General features: G+C 39.8%; 1 protein-coding gene and 2 long non-coding RNA genes across 3 annotated transcripts; 2 read left to right on the plus strand and 1 right to left on the minus strand.

Moving 5' to 3' along the window:
* The first annotated feature begins 7298 nt into the window (after window positions 1–7298).
* LOC143414566 (uncharacterized) lies at window positions 7299–8989 on the plus strand. Its single transcript, XR_013095202.1, has 3 exons — window positions 7299–7800; window positions 7917–8020; window positions 8125–8989. It is a non-coding gene; the product is annotated as an uncharacterized LOC143414566 (long non-coding RNA).
* A 4920-nt stretch (window positions 8990–13909) lies between these two features.
* On the plus strand, window positions 13910–23146 carry oscp1a (organic solute carrier partner 1a). The gene is made up of 11 exons (XM_004548891.3): window positions 13910–14214; window positions 14400–14429; window positions 15755–15909; window positions 17602–17769; window positions 17856–17936; window positions 18037–18140; window positions 19074–19202; window positions 19287–19341; window positions 21376–21521; window positions 21608–21668; window positions 21923–23146. Exons 1-11 carry the CDS (start codon window positions 14103–14105, stop codon window positions 22049–22051), a joined length of 1170 nt encoding a protein of 389 aa, XP_004548948.3. The 5' UTR covers window positions 13910–14102; the 3' UTR covers window positions 22052–23146.
* LOC143414558 (uncharacterized) lies at window positions 19099–20984 on the minus strand. The gene is made up of 3 exons (XR_013095187.1): window positions 20138–20984; window positions 19252–19333; window positions 19099–19164 (listed from the first exon to the last, which is right to left on the minus strand). It is a non-coding gene; the product is annotated as an uncharacterized LOC143414558 (long non-coding RNA).
* Window positions 23147–23166: the final 20 nt, after the last annotated feature.

The raw sequence follows: 23166 nt of genomic DNA on the forward strand, positions 1-23166 counted from the left end.
CAAACCCCTCTACTCCAAGGAGAAACACAACCACTGATCCGACTGAAAATATCTTTTGTCAAATGTCCATTTGTACGCCACTGGTGAAACAAAAAGAAGTCCACATGACTCAGTTCACATCATATGAAGATCAGAATGAACCTCCTAATATACCAACTGAAGAACTATGCAGTGAATTAAGTTTCCTTCCATCAAGTGATGCTTTTTCATGTCAATCAAATGCTGCCATAACAAATGTTGCTGCCTGTGACCTTTCTGATATAGTTTTACAAAAAGTGAAAAAAGTTAATAAACAACAAAGGCAAAAAAGGAAAAGAAGATTAATGGCATCAGAGAAACCCAGAAATCAGAGAAAAGAAAACCAAAAAAGGAAAGAACGACAAAAGTATGCTTCAAATAAAGATTACAAAGAAAAGAAAAAATCTTGCACAAGCGAGACATATAAAAACAATCCTGAAGTTAGACAAAAACAACAACAGTATATGAAAAGACGTTACTGTGAAAATGATGAATTCAGACAGAAACAACAGCAATATATTAGAAGACGTTACTGTGAAAATGATGAATTCAGACAGAAACAACAGCAATATATTAGAAGACGTTACTGTGAAAATGATGAATTCAGACAGAAACAACAGCAATATATTAGAAGACGTTACTGTGAAAATGATGAATTCAGACAGAAACAACAGCAATATATTAGAAGACGTTACTGTGAAAATGATGAATTCAGAAAGAAACAAAAACAATATGTTAAAAAACGTTTTTCTGAGAATGCTACAGTTAGAAAGAAACAACAACAATATATTAAAAGACGCTACTGTGACAATGCTGAATTTAGACAAAAACAAAAAAACTATATAACTAAAAGGTATCAAGAAAACCCTGAATTCAGAGAGAGACAGAGATCTCGAGTGACTCAGCGTTATGCACGTGATAACGCATTCAGAGTAAGACACAGACAACTAATGAAACAACTAATGCGAGACAGGTATCAAAGTAATCTTGCATTCAGGATTATGCACAACATGAGATGTGCAATGAAAATAAAAAGGAAATACAGATGGGTGAACAGACAAACCCAAGAGAGTGACAACAGTGTGATCAACGAGGCCATATCTGTGTTCAAATCACAAATCAAAGCTGGACCATCATACCCATGTACTGTATGCTTCAAGGCTTCATTTCCAAACCAAGTGCGACCCTGCACAAGGTCAAAGTATGTCAAAAACCCACATGTAGTTGCAACATGTTTGACTGGAAGATTTGTTCATGTTTGTGATGAAAACTGCAGAAATGAGCAGTGCAATGTTCCCGATGAGAGAAAGAGAGAGTGGATTTGTCACACCTGCCACAATCATCTTAAAAATGGATCCATGCCAGCGCTTGCTGTTGCCAATAAACTGGATCTTGCTGATACTCCACCTGAACTGTCTGATCTCAACATACTGGAGAGACATCTCATAGCCAAGTGCATACCATTTGCCAAGATCATTCCTCTTCCCAAAGGCAGACAAAGAGCAATTAGAGGAAATGTGGTCTGTGTCCCATCAGAGGTACAGGAAACTGTTGAAGCGTTGCCTCGATTAAGAATTAATTCTCAGATCATGAGAGTAAAACTGAAGAGACGCTTGTCTTACAAAGGTCATCAGCTGTTTCAGACTGTAAGCTGGTCTAAACTTGTGCAAGCACTGCATAAACTCAAGCAGATTCATCCACAGTATAAGGATGTGAGCATCAGAGATGATCCTGAGCTGTGTGACCCAACACTTCCTGATGAAGATGATGATGATGATGAAAACATGAATGAGGACGATTATGATGAGGCTGATTTAATGGAAATTGACAGCTGTGAGAAAAATGCACTGAGTGAAGCACAAAATAAAAATGAACAGGATATTGACATGTTACCCTGTGATGGTGAACAATCACATGAACAGATGAGAGATGATTCAGAGCAAGAAGATGGACTGACTAATGGTGGTTTTGCACTCGAGTCCTGTTTGCAGCCCCCTGATGTGGCTGAGGAGATATTATGTTTCAGTGAAGGAATCTACTCTGTTGCTCCTGCAGAGAGAAACAATCCAATAAGTTTTTTCAAAACACCTAAACTGGAGGCCATGGCCTTCCCTGTGCAGTTTCCTACAGGCCAAAACACACTTGATGAAAGAAGGCTGATCAAAGTATCCCCCAGTGGGTATTTCAAATCAAGACTTTTCTGCATTGATGATCGTTTTGCCAAAGACACAAACTATTTATTCTTTGCACAGTTTGTGACTGAAATACACTTGGCTACATCCAGCATGACAGTACAGTTAAGGAAGGCAAAGCCTCTGACCAGAGATGGTAGAAAAATAACCTCAGGCATGTTACAAGATAAACATGAGGTGGAGAAACTGGTGCGAAATAAAGATGCAGTGAGATTCATGCAGCCTCTGAGAGGAACCCCAGCCTATTGGGAGAAAACAACAAGAGATCTTTTTGCCATGATCAGACAGTTGGGAACTCCCACGTTCTTTTGCACATTTTCAGCTGCTGAAATGCGCTGGCCTGAAGTGATCGAGGCAATAACAAGGCAGCAAGGTGAACAAGTGAATTTTGAAGGACTCGACTGGTCAGCAAAGTGTGACATCCTGAGAAGCAATCCTGTCACAACAATGCGCATGTTTGACAAGAGAGTTGAAGCATTATTCAGAGATTTACTCTTATCTCCCGCAGAGCCACTTGGCAAAGTCATTGACTACTTTTACAGAGTTGAGTTTCAGCACAGAGGAAGCCCACACATACACTGCCTCCTGTGGGTAGAAGGTGCTCCTGTGTTTGAGGAGGATGATGAGCAAACTGTTCTTGATTTTATAAACAAATACATCACAGCTCAGCTGCCTGATCCACATAAACAACCTGAACTGTACAAAAAAGTAACAGAAGTGCAAAAACACAGTAAGAACCACACAAAGACGTGCTTTAGGAGTTTAAGCTCCGGGTGCCGTTTTGGTTTTCCCAAACCACCCTGCAATGAGACAATGATCACAAGACCCAGTGAGGATGATGCACTGGAAGTAGAAACGGCAAAGAACAAGCTCAGACCACTGAACCAGCTGCTGAATGAACCTGAAACTGCTTCCATGAGTTTAGAGCAGCTCTTGGAAAGATGCAAGTTGACACATGCAGAATATGAGAGATACCTGAATAAAATGAACATGAGGAGTACGATCATACTAAAGCGTGATCCAAAAGACTCTTGGATAAACGGCTATAATCCACATCTGCTTGAAGCCTGGAACAGTAATATCGACATAAGCTTTGTTTTAGATGCTTTTGGTGCTGCAAATTATTTAATGAAATATATATCAAAAAAAGAGGGCGGGCTATCTGAGTACCTGAAAACTGTCATTGAGAACTCCCATAAGGACAGTGTAAATGAGTGCGATGAAATGAGAGCCGTCATGCAGGCATATTCAAAGAAGCGAGAGATCAGTGCACAGGAGTGTGTTGCTCGTGCATGTGGTCTTCACATGAAGCAATGCTCACGTGCTGTAATATTCATTCCAACTGATGATAATCCTGTGAAAATGAGTCGTCCCCTGTCAGTTCTGGACAACACAACACCTGAGTCTTCCAATGTTTGGATGACATCTTTGAATGACAAATACAAAGCCAGACCTGAAACACCAGAGTATGAGGAGATGTGCATGGCAGACTTTGCTGCTACTTGCAGGATTGTCTATGGCCAACAGAAAAAAGGTAAAGATGTTTTGCCCCTTCTCAATGAGATGGGGTTTGTGCAAAGGCGCAAAAACAATAAGCCTGCTATCATCAGATTTCACCGCTGCTCACAAGAAAAACATCCAGAGCAATATTACGGAAGACTGCTTAAACTGTACCTTCCTCATCGTTCAGACCACGAACTGAAAACACCATCGTTGCCAACCTATCAGGCTTTCTATGGTGCTGGCTGTGTACAGCTACCAGGTACTGACCATCTTGAGTACGTGCAACACATTGTCAAAAGAAACAGAGAAAAATATGAGAAAAACAGTGAGGAGATCGAGAGCGCTGTTGAGGAATATGAGCAGAACAGAGGTGTGACTGACGAATGGTGTAATCTGGCACCTGAATCAGATCTCGTAAGGTTGCCACTTGTCGAACAAGAAAGAGAGCGAGACAATGAAAATGAACAGGAAGATGTGCCCGACTACAGCCGTCAGGCTGATGCTTCAACAGAAGTCAGAGCCATCAGGGAACCCCCTGCTATTGATCCCACATTGTTACGTCAGATGTTTCAGAATCTGAACAAGAAGCAAGCCTGCATATTTTATGCAGTTAGAGACTGGTGCATTAAAAGAGTCTGTGCTCTAAATCCAGAGCAGTTTTTCTTTTATATTAATGGTGGTGCTGGAACAGGAAAATCACATCTTATCAAATGCATCTACTCAGAAGCATCTAAGATACTGAGCAAAGTGCCCAGATATGCAGACGACGTTGACATATCAAAACCCACTGTCCTGTTAACTGCTTTCACTGGGACTGCAGCTTTTAACATTTCTGGAACAACACTGCATTCTCTTCTCAAGCTGCCTAGAAGCTTAAAACCTCCCATTCAGGGACTTGGCAATCAGCTGGATGAAGTCAGATCAGAACTTTTGAATGCTGAAATAATCGTCATTGACGAAGTGTCTATGGTGTCAAGACATCTCTTTGCATATGTAGATGCAAGACTCAAACAGATCAAAGGGACTCGGAGACCCTTTGGAGGCATGTCAGTCATTGCTGTCGGAGACTTCTATCAGCTACCCCCAGTGCGACAGTCTAAACCTCTCTGTGTGCACGACCCGTCTGAGATCGACCTGTGGCGGGAGCATTTTCAGATGATCACTCTGACTGAGATTATGCGTCAGAAAGATGATGTTGTCTTTGCAGAGATGCTGAACAGAATTCGTGTGAAAGGAAAGTTGGATGAGCTTTGCGAAGCAGATAGAAATTTGTTGTCACAGGCCATAACTGAACCAGCCCTTTGTCCAACTGATGCGTTGCACATTTTTGCAACTAATAAAGAAGTGGATGCACACAACTCTGCAACACTGGCTCTGCTCCACACTCATATCATTGACATCCATGCAGATGATTATAGAAAAGATCCTAGAACTGGCAGAATGGCACTTCAAGACAGACCATTGAAAGGAGGTAAAAACGAGTTACCAGACACACTGAAAGTTGCAGAAGGAGCTCGTGTCATGCTCACCAGAAACATTGACATACAAAATGGTTTGGTTAATGGAGCTTTTGGAATACTACTTAGAGTAGTTCACTCTGAAAACGACCAACACATCATCAAGCTTGGACTTAAAATGGATAATGAGACATCTGGAAAGAATAACCGCACACCAGCAGACGACATGGTGTACATTGAGAGAGCAGAGGAGAATCTGAAGCAGAAAGGAGTGGTACGAAGACAGTTCCCAGTGAAGCTGGCCTTTGCATGTACAATACATAAGGTACAGGGTATGACAACTACATCAGCTGTTGTCTCTCTTAAGAGCATTTTTGAGCCCGGCATGGCCTACGTAGCTGTCAGTAGAGTGACGTCTCTCAGTGGACTGTATCTTCTTGATATGGAGGAGAAAAAAATATTCACCAACCCAGAAATCACTGCAGCGCTTGAGAACATGAGACAAGCCAACCTTGATGACATGATGCCTCTTCTACACGTGAGGCAAACACTGAGCAGGTCAGAGGTTTTCACCATTGTTCATCATAATACAGAGGGACTGCCAGCTCACATTAATGACATCAAAAGTCACCATGAATTGTGTCTAGCAGATGTTTTGTGCCTAACAGAAACACACCTGCGGGGCTCTTTTGTCGCAGAGAGTCTCCACTTGGAAAATTACAATTTGTTCAAACGCAACAGACACCTGTCCTACACAAACTTTCCCCAGATGGCAAACAGAAGTGGTGGTGGAGTTGCTGTTTATGTGAAAAGTGACATTCAAGTGCATGAAAAACAGTACATCCATAATGTAACTGACCTTGAATTTCTGGCTTTAAAGGTTGAAGCACCAGTCAGTGCTCTGATTGCAGTTGTATACAGACCTCCAGACTACACTCTGAGGCCATTCCTGAAAAACCTGGTAAGCCTATTAGACTCATTGGAGATCATGGACTGTCATCCCATCATAGTTTGTGGTGATTTTAATGAGAATGTTTTATCCAGTGCAAACAAACCAATCCTGGAGCTGTTTGAGTCTAGGGGATACGCACAGGTCATCACTGCCCCTACCACAGAGAAGAACACACTGCTTGACCTAATTTTCATTTCTCAGTCAGATCGATGTCTCCATTCTGGAGTCATGAAGACCTACCATAGTTACCATGACCCAGTATACTGTGTATTGTCCTGTGATGATTCATGATCTAGATCTTTGAATACAGTAAGTAATTTCTATATTTTTGAATGACTTAAGAAAGTAGAGCGATATTTAAAAGTTGACGCTCTGCATTGCAGTATAATGGTTGAATTGTTTACATAAAATACAATTACATGAATTAAGTAATGATATCAGTAAAAGATGACAATTTTATTTATCACAGAAAATCTAAAATTCACTAACAGTAACCTATAAATGTCAGAAAAATCAAATATAGCAGTTTAAAATGAATAGTGTAGGCATATCCTCTCTGCAGCCAGGCTTCAACATCCTGCCAGGCTGCCCCAGTCTCACTGTGGCTGGGAGGGAGGGAGGGTGGACCAGAGGATTGCCTACACAACACATAAATGTTCAACAGCTTCTTCATTGTTTCTGAGAGAACAACAATGACTAAAGGTTGCTTTTTAAACAAACAAACAAACAAACAAACAAACAAACAAACCTAATTACAGCAATAATGACAGTTAAGCCACTTTATGTGTGCCTCTATTTTGAAATACTATTTACAAAAATGTTATTATTTTGGTTTGTTATAAACTTTAAACTTTTTCAAAAGTATACGATTATATTTTTGGACAAATCTTTCGATGAAACATACATTTTTATGAGCTTTTATCATGTTTCGGCCAGTGCAATCATCAGGGTGGGTCTGGGTTGATAACTGCACATTTCTGGCCAGAAATGTTTCAGCAGTGTTACATAAGTAGTACATATGTAACACTTGCTTTCTGTTACCAGCTGATACCCTACATTTGTATAGACATTGGATGGTGTGAGGTTGGGGAGTTGAGTGGGGGGGGGGGGGGGGGGGGGGGGGGTTTACGGTGGGAGCTGAGGGGGGGGGGGGGTGTTAGGTTTCCTTTTTTCTTTTTTAAGAGAGACACAGTCCTCCTGTGTCTTCTCCAAGCTTCACATGTAAGATCCAACAGTGTGAAGCACATAGCAGCTAGAAACTGTAATGCCACAGATCAGAGAGGCTTCATCATCACCATCTTCATCGCCGTACGATCAGAGCGTGAGACTTCACATCTGGAGCACAGGAGACATTCTGTGATAAGTCCTCCTTCTAGCTTGTCCCACAAGCAGTCGGTGAGATTTACTCACAACAAAAAGGGTTAATGACATTATTTCCATGAAAACATGTATTCATTCTTTGTGAAGTGTTTAAATTGTGTTTTCACTTGACCTTAGGAGTGTTAGAGTGTATTGTAATGTCTGTACTCAGGTGTTTCCCTCTGTGATCCATCCCCATCAGAGCTGAGACACTCAGGACTGAACAGACTGCACAGTTTCTGTGACCGAGCCTCCAAAACACCTTCTTTGAAACCACTCATGATAGAAGGGCTTCATATTTGCAGCAGCACTACTACAGGTATTCAGTTTATTACAGGATGTGTTTGTTTCTTAGGACCAGCTCTGAGTGCACACTACCTAACATATACACCTTTCTGTTCATTACAAACCAACTACTCTGGATCATACGGCCAGTTGGCAGGAATGTTGCTGCAGGAAAACATCCCTGGAGATCACCATCATTGTCAGACTGACTGTGCCTCCTCTGTGCAGTGTCAAGATCCTCTCTAAATGAGTGTGTAAGTTAACATTTTCATTATTTTATTCCCTTTGACAAGACAAGTATCACTGATATTTACATTTACAACTACATATGTTCCCGTTTTCTGCTCTTCTTTTAAAGTCCTCAGCTATCCTGCTTCTGTGCTGCTTGCCACACATCAAACACTGGCCGGATGACAGGGAGGATCCACTCTGAAGTCACTGGACGTGATGAGGATCATATGGGACTTCATAGTTTCACAGAAACATTGTGCTCTGTGATTACAGGTTTTAAATGGACATAATGACTGCCTCTCTCTGATCAACAGGCTAAAGGATTGTTTTCATTGTTAGTGCTCTGTACAATGTATGCTTATTTAATATTTCATCACAGAGCAAACCTTTATTTATTTAACATTTTTTTTATTTTGTTTTAATGTTGAATTAACTGTGGGGATTTTTTTAAGTGGGCACTTGGGATGTCATATGACCAGAAATGTGGTAACTGGAATTCAACAGTATGGAAGAAAAAATCTGCTGAGAACGAAACACATACAAAAACCCCCAAGAAAATTCAAATTCATTCCATGTAATCCAATCTAAAACATTTTAAACTGCTGAACAGCAACACAAACAGTGTTAAAAAACAGTGTTAACAGAATGATTATGATGATTTTGTACCAAAGTTTCAGGTCACATGGCACACCTAGTGTGTAGTGTGGGGTATCAGCTGGTAAGTATAGGTTTTTTCATATTTGTGTCCTTAGAGTTTAGATAGATAAAGCCTTGTGTATAATAATTAGTCATAACCACAACTCAAAGTCAGGGACTAACTAAATTTGGGACTTTGTGTCTGAGCCCAGGTTAAAACAATGTGTAAAAAAGCATTTAGTGGCATGGCTGAACAATGCTGTATTGATACTTATTTATCCATGTTCACAAAAAGGACTAATGTGTTTATTTGATTATTTGCATGTGTTAAACTGTGTCACCACCTTAGGCTTTCATTTGAGTTTACTTACAAATCTCTATACAGTTCTCTTTTACCACTGTGTGGACTCTGTTTACATTAAAACATAAAAAAGAATGAGTAATAAAAAGATGTGTAGACAGATCAGAAGATTAAGTAGACCGATAGAAAAAGCTGTTCAGCCATGTTCTAAGAAACCAACACAATTTAAAGGTTCAGGATTGTGGTTTTAAAAGTTGAATTTTCATGTATTTCATATGTTGCTCATTATTTTTTATTTAGTTATTTAATTTTGTTATTTTTCTTTATTCTACCAGTCCTTTTCAGAAAGAAGCTGTAAAATATGACTTAAGATTTTTATGTTATTTTCTATGACATACAAAACAAATTGATGTATGTAATACTATTAAACATGATATACACATGTGTATATGTCTGAAAAACATCATGCTGTATATTAAAGTTTGTATTTTCTGCAGAATGTTTGTTCATCTTTTAAGTTCATTTCAATTAGAAGAATATGAACTTTTAATATTCATTCAGATGTTTTCTGACTCTAAATTTTCTTTTCTCATTACTTAGGTTTTTCTAATTTACATTTAAAACATTTTCAGCTATTTTCCAACTTCTTCTGTGTGGATATCAGCTTTTAGCAGTTCAGCACTTTTGTTTTCAGGTGAAAATTTCTGTATTTTTCATCTCATTCAAAATTTATAACTTAAATTCAGCAATTAATTCATTTCAGTGCATACATTCAGATTCAAGCATTCACACTGCAGTTTCTTCAGAAAATGCACTTTCTAGTTACAAATAATTATTACTTAAGTATTACTTTTATTGTTACATTTATTACTCCACTTATCCTCTGAAGCACTTGCGCCTTCTCCAGTGTGTATCTAATTTGTGCTCTTTCTTACGCTGTGTGACAGGGGGAACAACAGGATGTGAATCAATTACTGGTTCAGGAAGCACAGAATAATGTGTTGGTCCCATTTTTTTTGATTCAGCTGAAGCTGTTGGTTCAAGTGAAGCTCTTGGTTCGGGTGAAGTTGTGGGTTCAGGTGAAGCTGTTGGTTCAGGTGAAGCTGTTGGTTCAGGTGAAGCTCTTGGTTCAAGTGAAGCTGTTGGTTCAAGTGAAGCTGTTGGTTCGGGTGAAGTTGTGGGTTCAGGTGAAGTTGTTGGTTCATGTGACGCTCTTGGTTCAGGTGAAGCTCTTGGTTCGGGTGAAGTTGTTGGTTCAGGTGAAGTTGTTGGTTCGGGTGAAGTTGTTGGTTCAGGTGAAGTTGTTGGTTCGGGTGAAGCTGTTGGTTCGGGTGAAGCTGTTAGTTCAGGTGAAGTTGTTGGTTCGGGTGAAGTTGTTGGTTCAGGTGAAGTTGTTGGTTCGGGTGAAGCTGTTGGTTCGGGTGAAGCTGTTAGTTCAGGTGAAGTTGTTGGTTCGGGTGAAGTTGTTGGTTCAGGTGAAGTTGTTGGTTCGGGTGAAGCTGTTGGTTCGGGTGAAGCTGTTAGTTCAGGTGAAGTTGTTGGTTCGGGTGAAGTTGTTGGTTCAGGTGAAGTTGTTGGTTCGGGTGAAGTTGTTGGTTCAAGTGAAGTTGTTGGTTCGGGTGAAGTTGTTGGTTCAGGTGAAGCTGTTGGTTCGGGTGAAGTTGTTGGTTCAGGTGAAGTTGTTGGTTCGGGTGAAGCTGTTGGTTCGGGTGAAGCTGTTAGTTCGGGTGAAGCTGTAGGTTCAGATGAAGTTGATGGTTCGGGTGAAGCTGTAGGTTCAGGTGAAGCTGTTAGTTCAGGTGAAGCTGTTGGTTCGGGTGAAGCTGTAGGTTCAGGTGAAGTTGTTAGTTCAGGTGAAACTGTTGGTTCGGGTGAAGTTGTGGGTTCAGGTGAAGTTGATGGTTCAGGTGAAGTTGATGGTTCCGGTGAAGCTGTTGGTTCAGGTGAAGTTGTTAGTTCAGGTGAAGCTGTTGGTTCAGGTGAAGTTGATGGTTCAGGTGAAGGTGTTGGCTCAGGTGAAGCTGTTGGTTCAGGTGAAGTTGATGGTTCAGGTGAAGTTGATGGTTCAGGTGAAGGTGTTGGCTCAGGTGAAGCTGTTGGTTCAGGTGAAGTTGTTAGTTCAGGTGAAGCTGTTGGTTCAGGTGAAGTTGATGGTTCAGGTGAAGGTGTTGGCTCAGGTGAAGTTGATGGTTCAGGTGAAGTTGATGGTTCAGGTGAAGGTGTTGGCTCAGGTGAAGCTGTTGGTTCAGGTGAAGCTCTTGGTTCAAGTGAAGCTGTTGGTTCAAGTGAAGCTCTTGGTTCGGGTGAAGTTGTGGGTTCAGGTGAAGTTGTTGGTTCATGTGACGCTCTTGGTTCAGGTGAAGCTCTTGGTTCGGGTGAAGTTGTTGGTTCAGGTGAAGTTGTTGGTTCGGGTGAAGCTGTTGGTTCAGGTGAAGCTGTTGGTTCAGGTGAAGTTGTGGGTTCAGGTGAAGCTGTTGGTTCAGGTGAAGCTGTTGCTTCAGGTGAAGTTGATGGTTCAGGTGAAGCTGTGGGTTCAGGTGAAATTGTAGGTCCTGGTGTTGGTTCAGGTGAAGGTCTGGGTATGATTATTATTCTAGTTGTTGGTTCAGGTGAAGTTGTGGTTACAGGTGACGTTGTCAGTTTAGTTGTTGGTACAGGTGCTGGTCCCTTCTTTCCAGACTGTCCTGTTCCATCTCCGTGTCCACATTTACATGGTTTGAGCTCAGTGATTATTTTAATAATTTCAGCACTGGGGAAGTCCATACTTATGACACCTAAGCAACCATGATTTTCTGAACTGGTATTGTGTTGCTTCAGAAAGTTGTAAAGCTGTTCGTTAACTTTTTGAGCCAGTTTTATTGGTTTCTCAGTAGTTGATGCTGACGTGCCAGTCACCATAATGTGACGTTCACAGAGGTTTGACTTGATATTCTTTATTTTTTTTTCCACATTTGTGAGCCTATTATGTTCAAAGAAATGTGAGTCATGGCTTTCTGTTCCAGCTCGAAACACATCAGTCTTGAGAAAAACAATCTTACCCCTTGCATCCTTCATTTTTGGTGCTAGTGTATTTGTCCATATTTTACTTCGGAACTTGTCAATTATTGTCTTCATCAAGTCTTCAGCATCCTTGTTATTATGAAAAACTAACTTATGGAATGTCACTTTTAGAATCACAGTCTCATTCCTGTGGTTTTCTAAAAAATCAAGAATATCTCTAAGAACTTCACCTAAGGGAATTTCTTTCCCAATCAACCAGTGACTATTCCCAACATAAATGGTTTTTTTAGGAATCCAATTTCTAGAATGCAAGTCAAAATATCGTACTCCTACATTAAGTTGGTCTTTCAAATTCCAAACTTGACTTTGCAAATAACTTGCAAATAGTCCTTTGTACAATGTTAAGCTTTCATGTGTTCCAGGGATAGCGATAGCAGATAGTGGGGTCTCTTCAGGTATAGACTTCATCCACTCCCGGTTATAAGAGCTTTGACTCAGGACTGGGTTTTCATTGAAAGCTGACTGTGAACTTGAGCAGGTTATTCTGATGAGAGGAAGACATTTTTACTCTGTTAATTCTTTTTCATTCAGAACCCCCCCCCCAAACTAAGGCATATTAGCAATATTTGCTATTTATATATGTTTTTGCAATCACAACAAATTAGTCTTAAAAGTAACACTAGTTTGAACTATTAAAAACACAGCACAATTTATAATTTTATGTTTTACTTACATAGAGAAAAACCAGAGGAAATGATAGAACTCCATAATAAGGTTTTAGGCTTGTCAGTTGAGTTCCAAATTTCTTTCCAAAATGTGTTTAAATTATTGTTTCAGCAGGGAAATAATTCACAAAAACTTAAAAAGCTGTTAGCTGCAGACATGACTGTAACAATAGACAATGGTGTGCACTTAAGTGAGCTGCTGGTAAAGTGAACATGAAGATAAACTTTGATTTGCATGTTTCTGCTCTCTTATCTTTTATTTAGAGTAGTGTAGGAGAGGGAAGGAGAGAAATTCTTGTGTTACTCTTTTGGATGTATTAGTGATGAGCAGCAGGAGGAGTATAGAGCACGATGCTTTTGTGGATGAATCATCTGCCTCAGAATGTGAATAAAACTCAGAATACTGTGGAAATAGAGCCTGCTCATCTCCTTTTTGTACACAACCTATGTGTTGATCTTCCACTTCAGCTTGTGGTCAGTGCAGATACACATAAGTGCACCGTGGGTATAAAAATGAGTGAAAAAACAGCCAATGTCCAAAAGAAAAGCTTCAGAAAGTCAGGAGAACTATTTCTCAAGACTTCTTTAAAAAATTACAAGAAACTGTGGCTCACTTGAAGTAAAATATAAAGAAATAACGGGGGGAACTAGATTTTTGTACAAGGAATGTACAAGATGTCCCAGATCAAATACGCTAAGCTAGCTAAGGCTAGTTATCATGCTAAGCTGACTATGCTACACACCTAAATGATGAGGTAAAAAGATACAATTAAAGACTGGTAAAGCTTTATCATTACTGTTTACAAACATGTTTTGTTTCCATGTTTGGTGCTGGGGGAGACTTGTCTACATGAGGTTTTGAGAGCTTTGCAATGAAGAGAGGCCTCATCTCTCAACATTAGTTGCCAACCGCACTCATTCTCTTGGTTGAATGGGAGCAAATCCAAGCTGGAAGGTTAAAAGATGTGGTGGAAAGTCTCCACAGGAGAGTGTAGAATAAAATTTAACAATTACACGTACACATATGTTCTTTTAGCACTTTTGGACTTTGGTTCACTGAATAGCCCTTTAAATGTAACCTGCTTATAAAGGGTTAGTTAGTTAGTCTGTTTAATCTTGCACATGGCATACCCATTTACCTTCTGTGTTTGGTTGTAATGTGCTGTAACGTCATCCTTATCCTGTCCAATAAGCTTCTGTCTGTACACTCCTTATCCTCTTGTTGGCCACCTGTTACATCTTAGTGAGCAGAAGAATGATCAGATAAGACCTAGCATGAACATTTCACTTAACAGTGGCAATCCACAAGAGGAACAATCAGTTAACTGGGTGGAAATGAGCAGAGTTTTTTTCAGCTGCAAAGGATTTTTCTCCTTCTGACGCCTACCTCTGCGACAGCTTTGTGCTAAGGAGCTAATCCTCCTTTTCTTTTGACTTTGCAAGATGTCTATGAGAACTCTCCCCCTGGTTTTCATTAATCTGGGTGGAGAGATGCTTTACATACTGGACCAACGCCTGCGAGCTCACAACACCTCAGAGGACAATTCAGAGAAAGGTAGAGGCAGCTGACATCTTTGTAGATGTGTCTTCCCAGTTTGTGTCAAGCTGTAGCAGTCTGATGCCAATTTATAAACTTTAAAAAAAGTGCTTTTCTTATGTCAGATGCATAACTACCCAAATTACAAATCTGCTTTCCTTCTTTTTCTTTCTTCTTTTGTTGGAAACCCAACATGGCTGCAGGAGTGTGGTCAGAAAATGACAGGAAAAGAGGTATTACTTGAGCGTAATGTTCTTTAGTCAGCTCCTCCAGCATCTCTGAGCTCTCTTAACAAGTCAGAAAATATATAATTTTCTTGAAAACACATGTGAAATTGTCACACAGAGCCAGACAAGTAGCTAGACACCTACCACAAATTTGTATATACAGTGCACCAGCCACTTTATTTGGTACACTTTTGCACTCTGGTCTTCAGAACTGTGTTAATTCTTTGTGGCACAGGTTCAGCAAAGTGCTGGAAACATTCCTCGGAGATTCTCATCCATATTGACATGATAGCATCACACAGTAGCTGCAGAGTTGTCAGCTGTGCATCCACGATATGACTCTGCCATTGCACCACATCCCAAAGGTGCCCTATCTGATTGAGATCTGGTGACTGTGGAGGCTATTTGAGTAAGTGAAGTATGGCATGATTTTAGCTTTGAGACATGGCACAAAGCTGGAAGCAGCCATAAAAAGAGATTGGTATACCTGAACCTTAGACACAAGGATCAATCTATGCGCATAAGGGGCGATCGTGACTCAAGAGTTGGCAGTTCGTCTTGTCATCGGAAGGTTGCCGGTTCGAGCCCCAGCTAAGTCAGTCTCGGTCATTGTGTCCTTGGGCAAGACACTTCACCCGTTGCCTACTGGTAGTGGTCAGAGGGCCCAGTGGCACCAGTGTTCGGCAGCCTCGCCTCCGTCAGTGCGCCCCAGGCCAGCTGTGGCTACAATGTAGCTTGCCATCACTAGTGTGTGAATGGGTGTGTGAATGGGTGGATGACTGAATGTAGTGTAAAGCGCTTTGGGGTCCTTAGGGACTAAGTAAAGTGCTATACAAAATACTGCCCATTTGCCATTCATGAATGAGAGTCTGAAAAAAGAGCACTCAGAGTTAAAACACATATGAGGCTATTTGCTCACAGAAGGTGGACAAGAAAATGATTGGACTAGAGCAATGATGTCACCAGTTTGACAGGTTGGGTAAGAGGAAGTGATGTAAAGAATAGACAATCAGCCCAAACACCAAGGAATTCAGGCAGATGAATTAATACAGATTTTCCTTAACTTATACTTAAGCTTCATTTGAATAGGTGTACTTAACAAAGTGGCCAGTGAGTTTATTTAGACTGTCTCCCATATATATTTGGAGTTGTATAAATTTAAAAAAATGCATAAAACAATGGTAAACAACCATTTAAAAAAAAAAAAAAAAATTACCATTTTTTTCCTTTTTCATGACCTCTGTGTTTATCGACCGCACTAAGAAAGAAGTAGCTTCAATTCAAAAGCAAAATTCTCCACCTTTCTGTTTGGCTGCTTCTCCATTTCACAGTCATGAATGACATCGTTGGGACCATGTTCAGTAAAGCCTTCATGGATGAACTTCTCAAACCTCAGCAGCTGTATTCTCACAGGACAATGAAAACGGTGCTAACTCGGTTAGCGCACGCCTCCATCATGAGACTGAACCCGGCCAGCATGGACAGGGTAAATACCAAATACCAGGAACAGGAGCACTAGATTATAAACAGCAAGTGAACTGAAAAACTTTTTAAAGTAAAAATCTTCCCCTTGTTCACAATGAAAGTTTTTCCCTTTACTGGAAAAAAATACCAGGAAAAACAGAGTCGATTCATTGATCTCAAACCTATGACTCAGTCCTTGAAGTTCGGAAATAAGCTTCCACAGTTTACTCATTACCTCTCCCTATAATGCAGGACTGTCAAACCTGCACCCATAAAATTTACTTTACTTAATGGAGCAATGATTTTATACACATCCCGAGTCATTAGGGACTTATAGTCATGTGAAAAAGAAAGCAGTCCTGTAAAACCTTCCTGCTTCCATAGGGAATACTGTATGTAGCAGCCAGGTGCTGCTAATCAAATGCATTTCATAAACTTAATGTGAGCAAGTATGTCTACTTGTCAAGTCTAACTAAATGCATTTGGAAAACAACATTTTGCAGGTCAGGACCATTCAGGTGTGTGTTAACACAATGCCACAATCTTCTCAGGATGAGATGTCCTAGAAAATTCACTCAGAAGTCAGACTGTGCAGAAAACCCAGGAGCTACATCTCAGACTTTACAGCCAACAATTGGCATGTTAAATTTTAAAGTTCATGACAGCACAACTAGAAAAAGACTGAACAAGTGGTTTGTTTAGAAGAGTTGCCAAAACAAAGCGTCTTCTCTATAAATCATTCATGGCAGCAGAGCACAGGTTTGCAAAGCTGTATCTGAATAAACCACAAGATGGAAAGTGTCCTGTGTACGAATGAGGCCAAAGTGGAGATGTTTCGGTAAAATCCACAGCACCACATTTGGGGAAAGCCAAACGCAGCATACCAGCAAAACACCTGACATCAACTGTTAAGCACGGTGGTGGACGGGTAATCGTTTGGGCTTGACCTGGACAGCTTGCAGTCATCGAGTCAAACACAACCTTCTGTGTATACCAAAGTATTCTAGAGTAAAATGTGAAGCTATCTGTCCATTACCTAAAGCTTGGCTGAAATTTGGTCATAAAACAGAACGATGATTCCAAGAACAGCAGCAAATCTGCAAAAGAAAAGAATCAAAATGTTGCAGTGGTCCAGTCAAAGTCTAAATCTCAGGTGACTGAACTGCTGTGCACAAGCAAATTCCCACAATCCTTACTGAGCTGAAGCAACACTGTAAAGTAGAGTGGGCTGAAACTTCTCCACAACGATGTGAGAGACTGATGAAGTCAAGCAGTTACTACTTATTACTTCTAAAGGTAGTTCAACGAGCAAATGAATTGTGGGTTGTAGTTAGTTTCTCACAGGACTGTAACTCAACATATATTTTATAATTGTATTATTTGTTTCTGATAGTTCTTAATTTTTATTGAGGGTCAGATGATTTTTTACTTGTTACTTTCTTGATTTGTCTTATAATTTCTTTGTTATTATTATTAGCTTTTAATGTTATTGTTTTAATTGCATCTTTCTCTGTCATATTAGTCATGTGAAGCAGTTTGAAGTGCATTAACCTCACGGAAAGTCCTACACAAATTGCTTTCTCTCAGATATTGATTGATAATTGATTGTCAGATTGTTCTGGTATCTTATTAATACATAACATGACAAAAAATGTAAACATTTTACAGCTCTGTTAATTTTTTAAGGTGTAGATTTGTGTTTTTGTTCTTGTAGCTTTATGAGCTAATGGTCATGGCTTTCAAATATCAAGTCTTCCTTTGTCTGCGGCCAAAAGACCTGCTGCTCATCTCATACAATCACATGGACACCATCAGGGAATTCGTGAAAGACACTCCCATGGCCGTGAACCAAGTCGATGAGACACACAGGAAAATCATTGAGGTATGACTCAGATAACTGAAGTTATATAAACCTTGTATTTATAAGGTGCAAGCATCCTCTGCAGCCATTGTCTCTCTTTGATGTAGGCATACTCGTCTTTATCAGAGGGTGAACTCCAGCTTCTCAGACAGACTCTCCTCACATTTTTCCAAGACATGCACGTTCGTGTGAGTCCCCTGCTTGAAATCCCATCCTCCTCAAACATATTAATATCAAATTAAACATTTCATTTTTCTGCTTTCAATTAATGCTCTCTCTTTTTTTAAGGTATCACTTTTCCTAAAAGATCAGATCCAAAATCCCAACGGACGGTTCGCCCTGACGACGTCAGGCCCAGTGCCTCATGGGACTGATGTTCCTGGGCTTATTAGGTATGTAGGTTACAGTGTGTGCAGATGGTTTACATATAGTTTTGAAATGAATTTCAAGGAATCCATAAATGTAAATCAAAAATATGTCCTCAGTCATATCTGTCACTGTCAATGTAATAGAGCATTTTATGCAAAGTAATAAAGGTCAGCTATGCAGCAGCGCCAGCGCATTTATCCTTCCCCTGATAGTAAGCGCTCAGATGTGCCCCCTTTAAGCAGAAATACATTTTGTATACATGCATTCTTCAGTTGTAAGATTTCTGGGGGATTTTTGCACATACTGCCTGTTTCAAATATATCCACAACATCCACAACGGTATCAGATCTGTGCTTTGGCCCATATGTGTCTTAAGTGTGCCAAAGTGACCATATCAAAAGAATTCAAAGCAGTCATTTCATCAGTCTTTCACTAATTTCTTTGGATTATTTTGTTTACAATGAAAAACAAGCACAGAAAAGACCAAAATTTAACCTTTGTTTGTCTTTGTTGAATCAGAAAAGCACCTCCTGCCTCTGTACCACGTATCCCTTTACTTCTACAATGTGATATTTTTACATAAGTGCTGATTAAAAGCATGTGCTGTAAGCATCATTCATGCAAACTAATACACATGCGAGTACTTTATTAATGTCTGTCATTAATGAGTCTGCCATTGTTTGTCAGATTCTCAGTGTCTTTATCACATATTTGCTTCTAATTCAAGTTTAGACATTATAAGCAGAATTAATTTCTACTGTCAATGTTTATACACTGAACCTGGTTTAACATCTGCCACTTCATTAACGGCACTAGATGTGGCCACTCTGTGGCCTGGTGGTCTGATGCAACTCTGAAGTCACCGCCAAAAGGCTGACCAATCCCAACTTTCAATTTTCTTTAAAAAAAATGTGTCCACAATCCAGAGTGTCGCCATCTGTTTCCTGTTTTCAAAGGATATTTGACTGTCGCGGCAGAGAAGTGAGACGAAGGGAGTTCCCCTCTGGAGGGAGTTACACCAGCTCCATCAGAGAGGGGTCTTTCGAGCTGCATGGAAACAGAGTGATCAGACTCGGCATGAACATGTATGTAAATATGCTGCTGGACACTACATGGTGAACACACACACTGAACCTGTGGGTGACACTGCTGCGTTTCATGACTTAAAGGTACACTGTGGATCATCCAGAGGAGACACACACGTCCAGGGCTCCCTCTGTAAAGGTAATAACATGTCAGGGAGGTCACAGATTTCATTTTACAGTTATGGTTGGTGATATATATATATATATATATATATATATATATAACTTAATATTGTCCTGAACTACACCTGAGCTCTTGCTGTTGTGAAACCATGAAATTATGTTTAAGCAATAATAGCAAATCATATCATATGGAGCTTTTTTCCTACAAGGTGATATTTACCTTTGATAGTGGTGTTTAAAGGATGCTCAGGTGGCACCAAGGGGCTCAAAATGTTGCACCACTTTCACACTCACTCCACTAACCTGATGCTTCCTAGTTTGTTTGGAGCCAGAAGTGACAATTTTTGAATCAGATGGTAGGGCACCGAGTTAGCTAAGGTTATCTAGCTGCAGCAATAAACCCAAAAAAACAGACATATGCTTGATATATTAACATATTTTTAGATATTTCTTACGCCAAAGGAACCCAACATACATTTGTTATAGAGTGGGAAACTGTCCATGTGCCTCCAAATCACTTTTTATACCAGGCTGTGAACATGCATTTAAATGCTGTAAATTTGGATATTTTGTAATGGAGGTCTGCGGGGATTCACTCATTTTTGCAGCTTGCCTCAAGTGGCCACTCAAGGAACTTTAGTTTGTTTTGTACTTCTGTGTTGGCTTCGTATATTAGCCCCAGAAATTCCTGCTTGCCTGGACATTGATGCATAGTAAAAGCCGTTAATGCTGTTATGGCAGTGGCCCGTTCCCTGTGGTTTGCACACGCAGCTCTTTATTGACACACTTTTTGCATATACACTTAAACTCACCTCACTTGCCCCGCTGTTCAAAACATCTCACTGGTGTAGGCTCATCATTGTGTGTCTCTCTACAGCCTCATACCTTCTATAAGAGAAGAGCTTAATTGGGTGTGTAAGACAGGTGTGCCCAAACCACACTACTGTGGTTTCCTGGCTTCTACAGCTGAGCCAGAAAACCACACCCCAGTGCTACTGCTGTACAAAGAGAAGATGGTAATCAGATTAATGAAGTGTCAAAAATAATAATAATAGTGTTTCTCAGTAACTGTGAATGTTTGTGTCTGCTTATATTATCACCATATCAACATTAAACGGCTGGTTAGACAGTGTAATGTTTAATTAGTCAATATTAACATTAATAATGTTTGAAAACTTGTAGTAACTCTTGTGCTGCCACTGCACCCCTCCCTTTCCTGAACCATTATCCACAAATAGAGAAAACTTGGAACAGTTGTGAAGCTTCCCAGGAGCGCATTAGTTGCAAAAGACTCCAGAACAACATCTAAAGAACTGCAGGGCTCACTTGTTTCAGAGTGGACCAAAGTGGCATCCATGAGAGAAAAACACCACTGACCAAAAAGAATACGCAGGCTCATCTCACATTTGCCAAAAACATCTTGATAATGAGAAAGAAGCTGGAATTTTTTTAAGCTTTGCATGCCGTTACATCTGGTGTAAAACTAACAGCATTTTATTAAAAGGAACATCATGCCAACAGTCAGACATGGTGGTGGCAGCGTGATGGTCTGACGCAGGTTTGCTGGACGATTTGCAAAAACTGGTGGAACCATGAATTCTGATTTCTACTAAAAGAAACCTGAAGGAGAATCTCCAGCTATCATTTCTTGCCCTGAACCTTAAACAGGCTGTTCTTTCTTAAAAACCCTCCAGTTTGGCTGAATTAAAAACATCTCTGTAAGGAAGATTGGGCCAAAATTCCTCCACAGGGATGTGAAAGACTCATTTTCAATAAAACGCTTGATTGTAGTTCTTGCTGCCAGCAGCGATGCAACCAGTTATTGGGTTTAGGGGGAGTTTTCAGAGGGCCAGGTAGCACTGGAGAACGTTTTTCCATTAATAAATTATATAATTTAAAAACTGCATCTTGTATTTAGTTCTCTATTATTAAAATTTGTTTGATGACCTGAAACATATAAGTATAACAAATAGAAAAAGATCAGAAAAGGGGCAAATACTATTTTCACAGCTCTGTTATAACCTGCCTCTGCACCTCCATCGTGCTGCAGGCAGACGGCTCTCCCAACCCGCTGGCGAAGGAGGAGCTGAACCTGCTGGCTCGTCTGATGGGCAGCATGAAGGCAGAGAACAAGCCCAAAGACGAATCAGGTTTTCGAATCAACCTGTTCAACACAGACAAAGAGGAGGCGGAAGCGTGGGTGTTCTTCTTTTCTATTTTAATTCCCTGTTGTTACATTAACATAAATTTCCTCATCAAGGCCTTTTTATCTTGTTTCACAGAGGAGCATCAGCTAGTGCTGAGGAGTCCTTGTATGGAGTGATAAATATTCAAGCAATGCAGGTATGATCATGCAGACTCTTCTGGGGTATTTCAGTGAACTAAAACTAAACCACAGTCAAGAAAACAGTTTAGTTTGACTTAAAAAAAAAAAAAAGGCAACTGCTGAGCACGTGAACAAACCTAACAATATAAACAGAAAATCTGGCAAAAAAGTGTGTTAGTGTGAGTGTCTGGCTACACTCTGGACTGTTGTTATGACTGCCATGTCTCTCTTAAAACATCTGTGATGAACTTAATCCAAGTTTTTGGTTCAGGATGAGCAGGCGGCATCGGAGTTGGCTCGCATTGCCGGACAGTTTGAAGAAGAAGAAGAAGAAGAGAAACCCGAAAAACCCAGCAACAACAAGGGAGAAGAGCTCCTGGCCATGATGGACGACCTCTGACTCATTTATCCAGTCTGTGGTTGTTTGATGATCGGATGGTTAATCTCCACTGTGAACTTTAATCTGAAATATGCAGTATTCAGTGAAACAGATGCAAGAACTCAACATTATAACACAGTTACAATAGACAGAAACTATTTTCTATGTTTAAATTGCAGCTGAACTGACTTGGATGTTAAACGGTAACACCTGCTGTGTTTGAGGTTTCATTTTCTTTTTAACAATTTAATGTTAAATAAAAGTATTTATTTATATTTACATGATTAGGCTGGCTCGTGTTTACATGCTGTAAAACAAAATGAGTTGCAAATGTTGCTGTGAGGCAGGGAAGAAATTAAATGAAAAGGATTGATCATATTTTTAAATACGACATCTAATTGGACACGTACTAATTTAAATAAGCTATAAATTAATATTTGGATAATGAAAATAAATGTTCATTGAGACGATTTCGTTTCTGCAGCAGCAACCTGTAGGGGGTGCTGTTGTCTTCGCTTTGTAAGAAAAGAACAATCTCATGAAGGTTTCTTTGATTCGGAGCCTTTGCTCTTTGTTTATCCGGCTTTTAATCAATTAATTAATTAATTTTAATACTTATATTTTAAATATGACAACTAGTACTGTATGAATCCAATAAGGTACAAAAGGGAACAGAGCAGTGAGTATAAACGTTCATGTAGGCATAAGATCATTTAGCATCATCCTTTCAACAAGGTGTACTATTAAATAAAAGAGTCATACATGCATACAATACAATGGCAATGGTGGGAAAAACAGTTTAGAATATCGTATGATTTTTCTGGTTTATTTCCTTTAAGTAGTTTAGAAGATTTTATGTATAACTTGAATTTATCCAAAAACAAAACAAACAAAAACACCAATTTAAACACATATAAGATTAACATTTTTAATGTATTTCTTTTGTGTGGTTTCATATTGGGTGTTTTATGATGTTCTAAATCTGTCAGTAGAATTTTCGCTTAATTAATAAAATTTTACACTCCAGAGAGCAAATTTGTTAATCTTAATATATACTTTGCAGCTTTGAAATCCAGCATATATGTGAAAAATAATGTTGCTGTGATGACGTCCTGTTCTCGGGTTCCTCATTTATG

The sequence above is a fragment of the Maylandia zebra genome, linkage group LG22 (assembly GCF_041146795.1).
Source record: "Maylandia zebra isolate NMK-2024a linkage group LG22, Mzebra_GT3a, whole genome shotgun sequence".
NCBI lineage: Eukaryota > Metazoa > Chordata > Actinopteri > Cichliformes > Cichlidae > Maylandia > Maylandia zebra.